Source organism: Rattus norvegicus, chromosome 1 (genome assembly GCF_021556685.1).
Source record: "Rattus norvegicus strain SHRSP/BbbUtx chromosome 1, alternate assembly SHRSP_T2T, whole genome shotgun sequence".
Classification (NCBI taxonomy): domain Eukaryota; kingdom Metazoa; phylum Chordata; class Mammalia; order Rodentia; family Muridae; genus Rattus; species Rattus norvegicus.
The window spans coordinates 55,777,547-55,793,993 of NC_141534.1; the positions used below are offsets into that span (position 1 = coordinate 55,777,547).

The following is a 16,447-nucleotide window of genomic DNA, read 5'->3' on the forward strand; positions in this document are numbered from 1 at the left end:
AGAGCAAGAGCAAGCGAGAGAGAGAGACAGAGAGAGAGAGACAGAGAGAGATAATATGCACTAGCCACCAAAGAAGCATTCCTGTATTCTTCATTAGCCTTACAGCTTTTTCTCTCTTCCCTGATTATTACCTTTTGTGCTGTGTTGGGTATTTTGTAAAGAAATGCTTGACTTTCTCTTCCTTTCTGTTAATCTGGGGCTTGGTTCTTTTTTTCTTTGTTACCATGGAGATCATACCGAAAATGCTAAAATACTACCAATCCTATGTGAACTGTATTACTGCTATTTTGACAGCCCTGACCAACTTCTTCAGTTTCTGATGTCAATGAAGGAGATGTCTGTGTACATGAGCCTCGGTAGCACTGCTGTTTGTGGTCATATAACATGGCATCTCTCACATCTTGGAGGAAGCAGAAGTTCACCTTGCCTTTGGGGATTGTCCGGGGATCACCTGTTCTTTATTTCTTCTTGAGATTCTGAAATCCTTTAAATCGGTCTTCATCTGTGGGAGTTTCTTAGTTTTCTTCCTCAATTTTGAAGGAAAGTTTTACTAGAAAATCATAGTTCCTAAAGAGTGTTTGTGTTGTTGTTTTTGTATAGTGTTGCGTATACTCACCCATTCTGTGTGTCCGTGTGAGTGTAAGTTTGTGTGTTTGTAATAAAGGGTGGGAATGTGTGTGGTGTGGTATGTGTGTGTTTGTGTGTGTGTGTGTGTGTGTGTGTGTGTGTGTGAGAGAGAGAGAGAGAGAGAGAGAGAGAGAGAGAGAGAGAGAGAGAGAAGAGAAGAGAAGAGAAAAGAATGAAGCAATCTTGTATGTACACTGTTATGGATGTGTCCCACCATGTGTGTGGAGGTTAGAGGACATTTTTGTCAGACCTTATCTTACCTTGTTTGGAACTAGGTGTGTGGTTTGATGTTGCACATGGCAGGCTGCCTGAACGACAAGCTCCCAGGCAAATTTCTGTTTCTCCTGCTTTTCCTGCTTCCTAAAAGCTCTGATATTACAGGTATGTGCTCAACTTTCGCATGGGTTCAAAATCAGGTCTTCACACTTTGCAGGGCAGATGAGAATCAAAAGCCTTGGAAGCTGTGAGGAAGGCATCTTCCTGTCACCCTACAGGTAGTAATAAGCTTCTTTATGATGTCTCATGAGCAGTGTTGGGGTGCAGGAATCACTCCACAAACCAGACAGCCATTTCAGTCAAGCAGGGACCGTTTATGGAACATATATCCTGGGACTGATTGGTCAGGGACACATGTCACACAGGGGAGTAGAGACTGCAACCCTATTTCCAAGGACTGCAGTATGAAAGGCAAAACCACAGAAGCTCTTAGCAACTAAGAGCTCATACACAGGTGCCGAAAGTCTTCCCAGGCAGTTGGGTGGTTGGTTCGGGTCCAAGGTTATTGTTACTAGCATACAAAGCAATTCTAACTGACCTTAACTATTATTGGCCCTAAAGGAGGGCACAGGTTAGGGTAATTTCCAGGAACAACAGACCACACAACTTAGTGCGATATGCAGTTAATGATTAGCTGGGCATGAGAAAGGTCCTCTGTAATAATGTAAGATGGCTGGCGACAGGTATTAAAGTGGATAGAGTAATGTCAGAAAGGCAGCAGCCACCTCCGTCTTAAAGAGAAGATTACACACACACACACACACACACACGTGTATAATTAATATATATATATATATATATATGTATCTGTAGTATATTCTTAAACCCATAGTTGAAATGCAAAAGGGACCTATGGAAGGTAGACATAAGGATTTTAAAGCAGGAGGCACAGCAAACCTTCAAACAGAGAACTAAGGACAGCAAACCATCCTACAGGCTTTGATTTATAAAAGCCTAAAGGCTCCCCATAGCCAACCTAAGCCAGAGCCTTGGAGTCCTTCCCAACCATGCAAGGACAGGTCCTATTGTGACCTCATGAGGAGCGAGTGTGAGGCGGTCCAGCCAACAGATGTTAAGCTGTAGCCAGGCCTGGATTTCCTTGAGTGCGTTTAGAGGAGTGGTGGAGTGGAGACTTTGGTGATTTTGGTGGATCTAGTGAGCAGTGTGTGGATTTTGCATTTGATTGATTTGTGTGTAGCTTGTGTATGTGTGTCTAGGTCAGTGTTTGTGTGGACGGTTGCTTTTGTGTGTGTGTGTGTGTGTGTGTGTGTGTGTGTGTGTTTGTGTTGGTATACTTGGTGGTGACTGTGAGTGCATCTGTGAGTGTGGGTGTGTGTGTGTGCCCAACTGTGTGTGAGTGTCTGTTGTGCCCTGTTGGTGCACTAGTTGTAGGTGTGAGAACACCTGTGTGAGGAAAAGTTTTGAGGCCGGCAGTCAGCTTGGCCATTGTTTCTAAGGTAAGCATATTTTGGTTTAAGTTTATTTGTTTATTCACTTTACATCCCAATCATACCCTCTCCCTCTCTCCTCTCCTCCTACTCCCAGCTCACATGCCCCTCTTCCTATAATTCCCTTCCCTTCTCAGAGAAGAAGTGGGCAACCCCTTGGGTATAACTCTGCCCTGAAACATCAATTCCTAGCAGGACTTAGTTTATCCTCACCCACTGAGGCCAGAAAAAACAGCCCATGTAGGGGAAAGGGATCCGAAGGCAGGCAACAGAGTAAGAGACAAGCTCTGCTCCAATTGTTAGGAGCAGAAGACATAAGTCCTGTGTGCAAGTCATAGAATATAATTAACAATGCTCTGTCCCATGGGCTGGGTCTCAAGTTGGGCTGATCATTAGTTGGACTTTCCTTCAATCTCTGCTCCACCTTTATCCCTAAACATCTTATAAGTAAGACAAGTTTTGGGTTGAAGGTTTTGTGGGTTGGTTAGTGTCCCCCTTCCCCTAGTGAAAATCCTTTCTACCTACAGGACATGGGTATGTCAGTCTCTCCAACCCCAGCTGCTAGTAGGCTCAGCTAGCATCACTCTAAGAGACTCCCTGGAGCCTCCCACCCCCAGTCTCCTTCATGCCAGAGATGCATTGCCCAAACCCAGCCTTCTCCTTTCTCCTTCCTCTGTGCCCTGCCCTGTTCTTGTCCCCAATCCTCTCCCCATCAGTTCCCTCCCTCCACTCAACTTTTTGAATTTCCCTTTTGAATGAGATTCAAGTATCCTGCCTTGAGTCATCCTTATTTAGCTTTTTTGGGTCTGTTGATTATAGCATGGTTATCCTGTACTTTGTAGCTAATATCCATTTATAAGTGTATACATACTAGGTTTGTCCTTCTGGGTCTGGGTTACGTCACTCCGGATGACATGTTCAGTTTCTAATCATTGGCGTTCAAGTTTCACAGTGTCCTCCTTTTAATAGCTGAGTAATATTCCATTGTGTAAATGAACCACATTTTCTTATCCATTCTTCATTGAGGGACATCTGGGTTGTTTCAAGTTTCTGGCTGTTATGAATAAGGCTGTTATTAATACAGTTGAGGAAGTTGCCTGTGGTATGGTGAAACATCTTTTGGGTATATGCCTGGGAGTGGTATAGGTGGGTCTTGAGTTAGAACTATTCCCGATTTTCTAAGAAACGGCCAAATTGATTTCCAGAGTGGTTGTGCAAGTTGGTACTCCCAGCAACAATGGAAGAGTGTTCTTCTTGCTCCATATCCTCAACAGCATGTGATGTCACTTGAGTTTTAGATCTTACACATTCTGATGGGTGTAAAATGGAATTTCAGAGTCATTTTGATTTGTATTTCGTTGATGACTAAGTACGTTGAACTTTTCTTTAAGTGCTTCTCAGCCTTTAGAGATTCCTCACTTGACAATTCTCTGGCTCTGTGCCCCTTTTCAATTGGGTTGTTTGCATTCACAATGTCTAACTTCTTGGCTTCTTTATGTATTTTGGATATTAGCCCTCTGTCAGATGTACGATCATGCAGATCTTTCCACACTCTTTAGGCTGTTGTTTTGTCCTAAAGACAGTGTCCTCTGCACTTCAGATTTCAGTTTCATGAGGTCCCATTGTTGATCTTAGTATCTGAGCCATTGGTGTTGTGTTCAGGAAGTTGTCTCCTGAACCAATGAGTTCTCAATACTATTTGTATTACATTTAGTGTGTCTGATTTTATGTTGAGGTCTTTGATCTATTTCATAATCCAAAATTAAAATTATACAGTTGACAGTTTTTATATTAGTTTTAAAGATCAGAACATTTTCCCTTGAGTTTTGCTAGTTAACTACTGAACTATCTCCCTAGCCTGGGGATATTGGAGGGTTTGGGTTTGTGCTTGGGTTTGGGTTTTTTCGTTGTTTATTTTCCTAAGGATAGGTTTTTCTGCTTAGCCCTGAGTACCCTGGAACTTTCTCTATAGACCAGGCAGGCCTCAAACTCAGAGATCTTCCTGCCTCTGCCTCCTGAGTGCTGGGAGGAAAGGTATGGACCATCACGACCCAGGGATTATTTGAGTTTTAACCTTTTATGCTTCTGATTTTATTTTCTGGTTTTCTTTGCTTGGATTGTTTTTGGCTTTCAGAGTTGTTGATGTTTTTTTTAAATTCTTTTGTTTTTCTTATGTTTACAATTTGGAGAATTTTGTGCTAGTGTTGGTTTCAATCTTCTTGTATCTGTTGAGACCTGTTTTGTGACTAATTATATGGTCAGTTTGGGGGAAGGTATCTTGAGGTACTGAGAAGAAGGTATATTCTTTTGTTTTACGATGAAATATTCTATAAATATGTTAAATCCATTTGGTTCCTAAACTTCTGTCAGATTAGCTATGTCTCTGTTTAGTTTCTGTTTCCATGATCTGTCCATTGATGAGAGTGGGGTGTTGAAGTCTCCCATGATTATTGTGTGAGGTGCAATGTGTGCTTTGAGCTTGACTAAGTATACTTTTATGAATATAGGTGCCCTTGCATTTGAAGCAGAGATATTCAGGATTGAGAGTTCATCTTGGTGGATTTTTCCATTGATGAATATGAAAGTTTTTTGATAACTTTTGGTTGAAAGTCAATTTTGTTAGACGTTAGAATGGCGACTCCAGCTTGTTCCTTGGGACCATCTGCTTGGAAAATTGTTTTCCAGACTTTTACTCTGAGGTAGAGGCTGTCTTTGACACTGAGGTATGTTTCCTCTATGCAGCAAAATTCTGGGTCGTCTTTTACATGTCCAGTCTGTTAGACTATGTCTTTTTATTGGGGAATTGAGTCCATTGCTGGTACGAGATATTAAGGAACAGTGATTGCTGTCTCCTGTTGCTTTCGTTGCTAGAGGTGGAATTATGTTTGTGTGGCTCTCTTTTGTGTGTGTTGCAAGGGGATTACGTTCTTCCTTTTTCTAAGGGGTAGTTTCGCTCCTTGTGTTGGAGTTTTCCATCTGTTATCCTTTTTAGGGATGGATTTGTGGAAAGATATTGTGTAAATTTGGTTTTGCCATGTAATATCTTCTTTCCTCCAGCTATCGTAGTTGAGAAGTTTGCTGGATACAGTAACCTGGTCTGGCATTTGTGTTCTCTTAGGGTCTGTTTGACATCTGCCCAGGATCTTCTGGCTTTCAAGGTCTCTGGTGAGGAGTCTGCGGCAATTCTTATAGGTCTGCCTTTATATGTTACGTGACCTTTTACCCTTACTGCTTTTAATATTCTGTCTTTGTTTTGTGCATTTGGTGTTTCTTTTGTGGTCCAATCTATTTGGAGTTCTCTAGGCTTCCTGGATGTTTATGGGCATCTTTTATTTTAGGTTAGGGATGTTACCTTCAATTATTTTTTGAAGATATTTACTGGCCCTTTAAGTTGGGAATCTTTCTCTCTTCCATCCCTATTATCCTTAGGTTGCTGCAATTTTCAGTTGCCATCTGGTTGTCTCTGGTGTTATCTGGTCTTGCTGTCTATAACAGTGGCTTGACCCTCCTGTAAGCCTGTGTATCAGCAATCCTGGAGACTGGCTTTCACACAGTCATTTCTGGGTACAGAGAGCTTTGGGACTGGCTCAGCTCTGGTTGGAGGCAGGAACTGAAAGGGTTCTATCCCAGACTGCTCCTGGGTTGGTGTGTCCTGAGGGCTTCAGGCAGGACCCTTGGAGCAGAACTGATGGTCTTAGAACTGCTCTCTAGTGTGTCTTCGCCCCTTGTGAATGGCTTTCAATTCTTGCACAGGGAGAGACTGCCTGACTGCTCCTAGGATCCTGGGTGCACGGGGCTCTAGGCAGGTTCCTCTTCTGCCAGGAACGTGAGGAGAATTGGTGGCCTCCCCCATGCTCCCAGAATTCTCCTCACTTCTGAGAGTCCAGCTGTCTCCCCCATGGGATTTGGGTACCTCTCATAGGATTCTTTATGCATGGGAGTTTTCGTTATTGCTGTTTTTACTCTAACTGGGGATTTGAGTTTGTGATTATTTGTGGTTTTTAAATGTTATATAAATTCTTGGAGAATTTCATACTTTCATTGAATGTATTTGGATCCTCTTCACTCCCTGCATCCTTCACCAACTCCTCCCACATCCATCTTCACAGTCACCTGCCACAACCCACAAATTCATGGTTTTTTAATAACCTGGTGTCCTGTGTTCCTGAGTGTGGGGAATGACTCTCTTCCCTATGTGTCGTCAACTGTCAATGTTCCCACTCTGGGTTAGTCATGCAGGACTGCTTGATTTTGTGGAGATCTGATGCAGGCAGTCACAGCTGTTGGGAGTTTATGAATGAGGTGGTCTTGTGTTGAGAAGATATTTTGATACGTCTCTTCCCAACCCCAGGATCTTACAATTTCTCTGCCCTTGTTTTCCATTATAGTCCCTGAGCCATGGAGGGAGGGAGGGAGGGAATGTGGACACACCCCCCACACCTGTTTCGCCTGAGCACTTTGTCAACAGGTATTCTCCAGTCTTTTAGCAGCTATGAGTTTCTGTGCAATTGCACCAAGAAATTTCTCTGAGATATGAGAGTTGTACTATTAAATCTGAAGACTTCTTGCAAGGATGTGCATATGAGTAAGAACATGCTGTGTTTGTTATTTTGAGTCTGGGTGAGCTCACTTAGTGTAACCTTGTCTAGCTCCAAGCATTTAGTTGGAAACTTGATAATTTCAGTTTCTTTTACATCTGAATGACATTCCACTGTGTGTAGGTACCACACTCGCATTAGTCATTCATCAGCTGGACGGATACCTTGGCTGTCTACATTCCCTGCACCGTGAACAAATGAAACAGTAGTGAACATGGATGAACAAGTGTCTTTGCAGCAGGAAATATTGTTCCTTGAGTATATCCCAGGAATGGCATAGCTGTATCAGGTGGAACACCTATTTCTAGTTTTCTGAGGAACACCCACACTCTACAGTGGCCACCTCAGTTTATATCTTCCCACGGACACTGTGCATGAGGGTCTCCATCCCCCACATGCACCCCAGCATTGTTGCCTTTGCCATTCCGATTAGAATAAGATGAAGTCTCAAACTAGTTTTAGTTTTCATCTCCCTAATGGCCCAAGATGGTGAACATATACATATATATTTCTTAGCCATACATTCCTTAGCCATGCATGACTTGTGAGAAAAACCCTTTGAAGACCCCTATCTCAATTAATCCCAATTGTTCACTGGGACGTTTCCTTAGAGTTGTCTCTTTAATACTTTCTATATTCTAGGAGTTTTGATGAGTGCGTTCTATTTTGTTTTAATCTCTAGGTTTTTAGCTTTTATGTAGTTTTGCTTGTTTGGAAGTTGATTTTGTTTCATTTCATTTTCTGTAGCTTGGGTTTTCTAACTGTTAATAGTTTTAATTTCTTTGATCGTTCATTTCATTGTACATTCTTTTTCTTACACAATCAGTGATGTTGATCTTAGTGTGGCTGAGCTGTGCTCCTCCCTGCTAGTGACTAGTATGTAGTTTTTTACTTAGGATTTCCTTGGCTTTGTGCTTTGTTTTACTTTTGAGGGTTTCTGTTGTTGTTTTGGTTGGTTTTAGTTTTCTGTTTTTCTTATTTTTCACTATTTTACTTTCCATCTTAGCTTTCTTTCTTCCCTTTATTTCTTTTTCCTTCCTCTTAGGTAGCATTTATACTCTGTTACCTCCAATGAGCTTCGGGAGCAAACGGGAGTCAGAAAGGCTCCGATCTCAGGGCAGCTCTTGCACAGAGAGTTTCTGTTCTCAATATTTGGTTTTGAATACCATCGGCCATGGTTTCCACGCGGCCGTGAAGTTGGCCGTGCACCGCCTCACAGGTACCCCCGTGGCTGTCAAAATGATCCTCAAGAGACAACAGTGGTGCCAGCAGGTCACATCTGAGGTAGAAATCATGATGAGGATCAACCACCCAAATATTGTATCTCTCATACAAGTCATTGACACTGAAAAGATAACATACCTCATCATGGAGTTGGCCAAGGGGAACCAGCTTTATTCTCACATCAAAGAGGCTGGCCATCTGCAGGAGGATGAAGCACGGGGCATATTCAGACAATTATTAAGTGCTGTGGGATACTGCCATGAAGAAGGCATTATACACCGGGACCTTAAACCCGATAATCTGTTAGTCGATACCAAGGGAAGAATTAAAATCATTGATTTTGGTTCTGCCACTCAAGTGCGGCCTGGGCAAAAGTTGAGAAAGCCCTATGGGACTTATGCATTTTCTGCTCCTGAGCTGTTACTCGGGAAATTTTATGAGGGCCCCAAGGTCGACGTGTGGGCCCTAGGAGTAATTCTTTATTATATGACAGTTGGAAAGGTCCCATTTGAGGCTGCCAGCATACCGCTACTCCGAAGGCAAATTGTGTTAGGGACGTACGTTGTCCCACCTGGCCTGTCAGAAGAGCTACAAGACCTGCTGAGTCTTTTATTGAAAGTGAACTCCCAGCAGAGGCCCACAATTCCTGATCTTTTGACTCATCCCTGGCTTAAGATAGACTCAGAGGGGTTCCCACAACCTTGTAAGGAACTCATCCCCCTCAGGCCAGACCCAGCCATTCTTAGAGCAATGCAGGACATTGGATTTGAAGCCCAAGAGGTTAAAGACTCCCTCGATCAGAAGAAATTCAACCAAAGTATGGCTTGTTATTACCTATTGGAAAAGCAGGCTCTTCAGGAGTGTGACAACCCAACCCGGCCTCATCCATGCATGACCCCATTCCCGACCCTTGATTACCCTGCTACTTCAGTGCGAGGGCTCAGAAGTCGAGGAAGCGAGCCCAGATGGCTCGGGTCATCCTCCGATAGTCAAGGTTCTGACCTCGGCCAGACTCCTAGTCATCGATTAGTCAAGAGGGCCAGTTGGCCTGGCGGTCTTCTCTGCAGGCCACGTCAGATAGCACCCACAGTGGAGCTAACCCACAGAATTTCTATTAGTGACCCCTGCTTTTCTTCAGTGCACAGCAGAGGCAAGAAGACCATCAACACTGAAAGCACAGAAGACAAATCCAGTGACTCAGCAGAGGTTAAGCCTGTCGCAAGCAGGCCCTGGCCCAAAAGATTTAGGGGGTGGGTCAAGAACATCCGAAATGGCCTGATGAACCTGTGTTGCTGCATTCCGTCCAGAAAAAAACCTCCCCTGGGGCACAACAGAGTTGTTCCCCAGAAATGAAGAACATGGAAGGAATCCAGAGAGCAAGCATCCAACACTGCCCAGGTACATTGCTGAATTTGTATCTATTTTGCTCGTGTCTGAGTCAACTGGCAGGTTATCATAGTGTGTATGTCTATGGGACGATGCACGGGGAAGCTAGGTCTAAAACACCGTGGGACGATGGTTAAGTCTAAGCTACCAGCACATCTATCATTGCCGACTGTAACTCCCATGTTCATCCTGCTCATGGGAATACTAAAATACATTCAACTAGAAAGAGACAGCAGGATACTAACCAATGTAGGAGGATGAAGTTGGAGAAGGAAGAGAAGGAGATGCTGAGGGAGGAGAGGGTGGTATGGGGTGGGGGCTAGGAGATGAGGGGAAGAGGTTCCGAGAAGCTTGGAGAGCAGTTTGGAACAGGGTGACCACAGCTGGAGAGATGCCCTGTCCAGCAGAGGTCCCAGAGTCCCTCTCACATGTGTCATTGCCTTTTAGAAGATCACTAGAGGATGCCGGATGCTGCATCTCTGCAGTCCCAGTATTGAAGTGGACCCACGTGTGGACACGGTCCTGCAGAAGGGAGCGCTGTGAGAGCTGTCACCTTCCAGGTCAGCTGTGGAAGGATGAAAGCAAATGAAGAGATGCCAGGTGGCAAGAGAGCACCTCAAAGGCATCACTCTTCCTGGTGGAGGTTGAAAACCAGTCCAAAGCTGATAAAGACCAGAGCCCTTTTGCCGACCAGGGTCACATCACACACCTCCTCTTGGCACAAGTTCTCGCCTCACTCTTAGTGGAGAATATATGTCTTCTCAATGTGTTTATCCGACTCTGAGAATAAAATAGCTGTTTGTGAAAGATGACCTCGTAGATTTTTCTGCATCTTCTTCACATAGGGAAATTGGCCCTGTGGCATTCCAAGGCCCCAGGAAGCACTGGGTAATAGGGCCCACCTCAGGGCCAAGAAGGTCATGTGTCCTAATGGGGTCCTTACATGCTGGACCACTGTGTGCTGGTCATAGTCTGCCTCTAAGTGGCCTCCATAGGATTGGGCGCTGGGAGTTCCTGTCCCTTCTGTCAAATTTGTTACTCCTTCAGGTGCCTCACCGGCATGCTTCACTGTCACCAGTGACAAGGCAGAGCCCCCTCTTCCGGTATCGCCTCTATGGATGCCCAAAGGCCTCAAAGTGGCTCTGCATCCTCAATCGCCTCATCTGTCAGCCCAGTCTCTGCTCTCTCAGCACAGCTAGCAATGGTGAGACAACGAATGCACAGACCTAGGAGTCTAAAATGACTGAGGCAACGAGCATGGACAGACAGGGCCGTGGACGCAGGAACCCAGCACTGAGCCATGACAACGAACATTCTAAGAGCTCGCTAAGGACACTGTGCTCCTAAGGCCTTCAGTTTTTATAACAGGGCCTCTCCCTTTCTCACTCACAGCCCTCTGAGATCCAGCCTAAACTGGACAGACCCTGGAATTCTCTGAGAGACTGTTGGACTGGGTGTGGTGGGTTCCTCTGTGCAGAGCACTAGGTCCTCAACCCTGGACCCTTAGGTGGTTTCCTCCCAGGAAACCCCTCAGAGCCCCTCCTGACAGGCCCAGCTCTCATTCTTCTACATCAGCAGCTCTCAACCTGTAGGTCGTTCCCCTTTGGGGTTCAAGTCACAGGGGTCACCTAAGACCATCAGAAAACACAGATATTTAGATTAGGATTCATAACAGCAGGAAAATTACAGTTATGAAGTAGCACCAGAAATAGTTTTATGATTAGGGGGTCACCACAATTCAAGGAAAGATATTAAAGGGTCGCAGCAATAGGATAGTTGAGAACCACATTATTCACCATCTGAGTCACAGCCTACCTAGGCCAAGTATTCATCTGGGTGAGACAGCACTCTCAGAGATGACCTAGCAGACAGTGGTGGTCGTGTTTAGAGACTGTACTCTGGCAAGGAGGAGGACGCTTGGATTTCTGGGCAATTCTCGAGTTGTAATTGTCCAGTTGAACAACCTTTGTAATAAAAATCTCAGGCAGGTAGAAACTGTCTTTGCTTGCATCAAGTGGCACAAGTTCCTCCGTTCTTTGGAAGTTTCAGGTCCCTTCCTCAGGGTCCCACCTGGGGACCTGCCCTGACAGGAAGACGGGGCAGACGATTCCCATCCTTTGAAAGGGACCTCAGCTGGAGAGTGCTATGTGCACAGGAGGCAAGGACGATGGCAGTCTGGGGAGAGCTGGTTGCCTCTTGTCCCGGCTGGACATTTTTCATTAAGGTACAATGTAATGCCCCATCAAGTCGCTCTCTCCTATGTTTTCACAAAATGAATCAAGAGTTGGGAGCTTTTTATTGTTGATGTTGTTTGGCGAGGAACAGAAAGGATTCTCCTTTGCTCCTCTCAGAACTTAGGATTTTTAAATAAAAATTATTCTTTAAACATGTGTCCATTTTAATAATTCTTGACAGTTAAGACAACTATAAGATTTGGAAGTGTTTGCACATGTGTTGAATGGTGCCTACCACCATGTTTAAAACAGTTTTTCAAAATCTTCCCTATCAGCGTCTGGAGAGATGACTCAGTAACAAAGAACCATTGCTGCTCTTGCAGAGGACCAAGGTTACCCAGCATGCATGGTGACTTACAGTCATCAGTAACTCTAGCCCCAGGATCCAGTGGCCTTTTCTGGCTTCCGTGGGTACTACATATACACATGTGCGCGCGCACGCACACACACACACACACACACACACACACACACACACTCATACACAAATTTTTTAAAATTATTTACAAATATTTACAGAGTCCTTCGTCAGTTACCAATTCTTCTGCCATCTCTTCCTTTCCTTAGTCCCAATTATTTTGTTTCGCGCCCTGAGACACACCCAGTCCCTCCCAGGCTGTAGCTCTTGGGAGAGTGGACCCAGAGCCTTGACTGAGCAGCACTTGGGAGCTGGCTCTGGACTCTAGAGTAGAGGTGAGCCTGCCCTGAGGGCAGGAGAGCAGGAGAGCTGACCCTGTGCTCTTCCAAGGGCAGCATTGGGTTGTCTATGGAGCAGCCTGGAGAGCTCTCCCTGGGACTGTGGATAAGGGAGAGCCTGTGACTGACCGGTTCATCCATCACAGCCACTTGGGATTGAGTTCCTTGGGTCAGCAGGAGGTTGGAAACACTGACTCCTGTCTTCACAGTCCCTGAGTTAGGTCACAACCTGAGCCAGGGTGTGGTTAATGGTAAGGACCCGAGACAAGACTGTCTTCCATTGCTAATGAATGACTAGAACTCATGAATTGTACTGGTAATGAATGACTCACCCTCAGTTCCACCCTCCTCACCATCTCATCCCCATATTCCCTATTAGGAAGCTCCAGCAAACCTCATTTCTAATGAAGTGTGTGGCTACACCATTCCTGGTCTTCCTTTTCCCTCCCCACATACCCTCCCTTTCTCCTTTTTTGTTTTTTGTTTTTTTGACATGAGGTCCTTCAATGACATCCCTGGCTGTCCTGAAATTCATTACATAGGTCAGATTGGCCTTAAACTGGAAGAGCTCCTCCTGCCTCTATCTCCAATGTGCTGGGATTAAAAGTGTGCACCACTACCTCCCAGACCCATTTCAGTTTTCTTCATGAAGCAAAAGCAGCTTGTACAAAGCAAGCACAGACACCCACTGAGACTAATCGTACCTAGAAATACATTGTTTCAAGTAACTTTTCCTTTTCCTGTGTATTGTGTGATACTTGAGAAAACTTCCTTCTCATAAACTTCAACACAAAAGGTTTTTTTTTAAATAGCTTGTAAACTTCAAGTCATAAAAGATGCAATTAATTAGTTAATTTGGACACATAGATTTTCTGAAACATTTTATACAAAAGAAAAAATAGCATGTGTCAAAGTAAAGACGAAAAAAATATCATGAGGGGTCGGGGTGGTTGACTGTTCCCAGATAAAAAAGTAGTCTTCCCAGTATCTATGACCAAAAGTGGCCAAGAGGGAAAAAAGTGCTTCAATTACTCAATAGAAAATTAAAGGGGGTAAGAATGCATGGTTTACAGAAACAGCACCAGTCCATAAACATCCAGAAATGCCTGGGTGCACGCACAGTGCTGAGATGCCAATTAAAACACACAGATGGTTTTAATCAGCCGGATGGGTGAAGTCCAGGGCTGTACCACATGATGAGCCCTGTGCACCAGTTTGCACTCTGCTGGAGAACTCTTCGTGGGTACACACCCAGGAAAGCAATCAACACCGCTTACATATTACACATATGTGCCCTCTTTGTCATTCCATGAGCTGGCCAATCTCTTAGAAGCAGCAGCACATGGGAGAGAGGACCCTGAACCTTGATTGTGTGCAGGTGAGCGGGGCCTGAGGACATGAGTATAGAAATGCTGCCCCTGACTCCTGCCAATGGCAACACCAGTTGGCCTGGTCAGAGCATTAGACTGGCCATTTAGCCCCAGGGATTTGCCTGGCTCCATCTTGCCAGTGCCGGGATTGGAAGTGTGCACTACCATGCTTGGATCTTCTCTTCTCTTCTCTTCTCTTCTCTTCTCTTCTCTTCTCTTCTCTTCTCTTCTCTTCTCTTCTCTTCTCTCTTCCTCCGCCTCCCCCTCCCCCTCTCCCTCTCCCTCTCCCTCTCCCTCTCCCTCTCAATCTTCATGGTGTATTTTGTAGCCACTGCTGTCCTGGAATACTCTCTGTAGACCAGGCTGGCCTCAGGCACACAGAGATCTGCCCGCATCTGCCCATCGAGTGTTGGGATTAAAGGCAGCTCTAGCCCCACCCAGCTGTTTTGCTTTATTAATATGTGTATTAGAGAGTGAACTCAGGTCTTCAGACTTACAAGGCGAGCACTTTACTGAGTACTCTATTCATTTCCCCAGCTTGCTAAAATGAGAAATTGAAAAGATATTTACTATATCATAAAATAAAAATAACTCCATCGCACGGCAATTACACTGTTAGAAATCGGTGGGAAGAGGGCACTGTTTTACATATGACAGTATGTTCATTGTTTGGCCTACTGAGACAGCTGGGTCCCAGTTTTGCTCCTGTCCACAGACAGCGATGTATTGTTTTAGTTGTCTGTAGAGAGAAAATATGGCCTTGCTTAGGATTGGAGCTGGAAAAGCAAACCCCATGAGGACGTCGAGGGATATGCTGGAATCGGATTTGAGAAGCTGAGTCTGGGCAGTTGACCATTTGTGAAATCATGGTATCCCTTGCACAATGGGGTTTAAAAGCAAAGGATTGGCAGCCATCCAAACATTCCTTAAAGGGGTCTGGCTGAATAGATTATAGCTCATTTGTAGAAGGGGATTCTATGCAATCGTTAAGACAGCAGAGCAGTAGTGTTCTCTCCAAAGGATGTGGCTCTGCTGTGTGGGGATGAAGGGAGCCTCATCCAGTACAAACAGAGCACCAGCGGGGCCTGCCGCCCTTTATGTTAGCACCGAGTTCCCTGTGGGACTCCCTGGTGTTGGCAGTTTGTACACACACTGTGCCTTATGAGTCCTTTGTTTCTGCTAATTGTTTAATGTGTGGTGTGTGTGTGTGTGTGTGTGTGTGTGTGTGTGGGTGTGTGTACTCAAAGAATTACCTAATTAAGTGATATAAATTAAAAACTTAATCTACATTGTAGCTTCTTCTAAAAATGAAGATCATAAGTACGTGTGAAAGCACCCAGCCCATTGAATGCACTCCACAATGGAGAACTCCTATAGTAACAAAGGCAATCACTAAGTCTAAATAGCAGAACAGCTCTAACTCTGTTCTTTAACTTTCCCTCCTCAAGTTACATATTGGAATGGGCCCCTACTTGTCTCTCTTGAGGTGATCCTAGGGTGGTCTGAAAAGCACTGTGTGGTCACATCCCCAAAGTAGCTGGTAAGCTGCTATTATCAAGTGCTAACCAGTCTGTGTGTACTGTTTGCTATTCATAGTCAGAGCACTGCCTTTTCTTTTGCCCAGGGGTTTTGTCATCAACCTCCATTGGAGAAAGCCCTCTGCAGTCCCAGGACCTTCCCACCCACTTCCATCACTGCTGGGTCTCCTCCCCTACCCTCCCCTGGGATGTCCAATTCTCACTGAGGATTCGCCTCTCTCTTGAGGTTTTCATACTTGTGAATGTCCCGTGGACACTCTCTTGTCCCAAGAGCACACTAGTGCTCAAGTCCTCATTCTGTGCTTCAGCTGCTCTTAGTTACTGAAGCTCTCAGATAACACAGATGCTTCCCACCACACACAACACCCACATTTACATTTAAGATTCCGTCTGTTGAAGAAAAATGTCACACAGAGAGAAACTGAAGTTTACCTTATTCCACAGTTAAAACAAATGAAGCAGGATTTAGTCTTCGCCAGCACACAGCTTAATATGCCAGGCTACTGTGTCCAGACTCCTGTGGGTCTTACTCAGCTGTGGGAATTCCACCGCATCCCCACCCCCACCCATCCTACTGATGCACCTTCTGTCTTCGAGTGTGTTCACCCTCTGAAAGCCTGACATGGGTTAAATTCATAAGGTCTTGGAATCTGACTGGCTGGTCCCTTAGTTTGTCTTGCCTGGTCCTATGTGTCGTTTGCTGAGATTTCTGGACTGTGCTAGCTGCATGCCTTGCTCTCTGCTGCTTGACTCTTATCTTTTTAAGGTAGAATACAGAGATGGAAGACAGAAAGACACAGGAGTCCAACCTTCACCAGATGGGACTGTGTTTATTAGTGCACACAGAAAGGGGCAGCCTCTCTCCTGAGGAAGACTGAGGGGCCTGCCAGGGGGAAACACTGACTATGAATCCTTACACGAGTCAGGTATGGGGCTTGGTACTAAGGAAATGCTGAAGCCATAACCCATGTCTCTCCCTCCTGAAACTGTTTGCCCACGGGTGACAGAAAGCCTCTACAGAGCTTCTTTTCTGTGCTGACCCATGAGGTT

The 16,447-nt window shown here is 45.0% G+C and overlaps 1 protein-coding gene across 1 annotated transcript; it reads left to right on the top strand.

The window, feature by feature from the left end:
- The first annotated feature begins 1,731 nt into the window (after nucleotides 1–1,731).
- Nucleotides 1,732–10,371, top strand: LOC134482790 (sperm motility kinase 3A-like). The gene is made up of 3 exons (XM_087598693.1): nucleotides 1,732–2,360; nucleotides 7,995–9,571; nucleotides 10,007–10,371. Exon 2 carries the CDS (start codon nucleotides 8,021–8,023, stop codon nucleotides 9,524–9,526), a length of 1,506 nt encoding a protein of 501 aa, XP_087454819.1. The 5' UTR covers nucleotides 1,732–2,360; nucleotides 7,995–8,020; the 3' UTR covers nucleotides 9,527–9,571; nucleotides 10,007–10,371.
- Nucleotides 10,372–16,447: the final 6,076 nt, after the last annotated feature.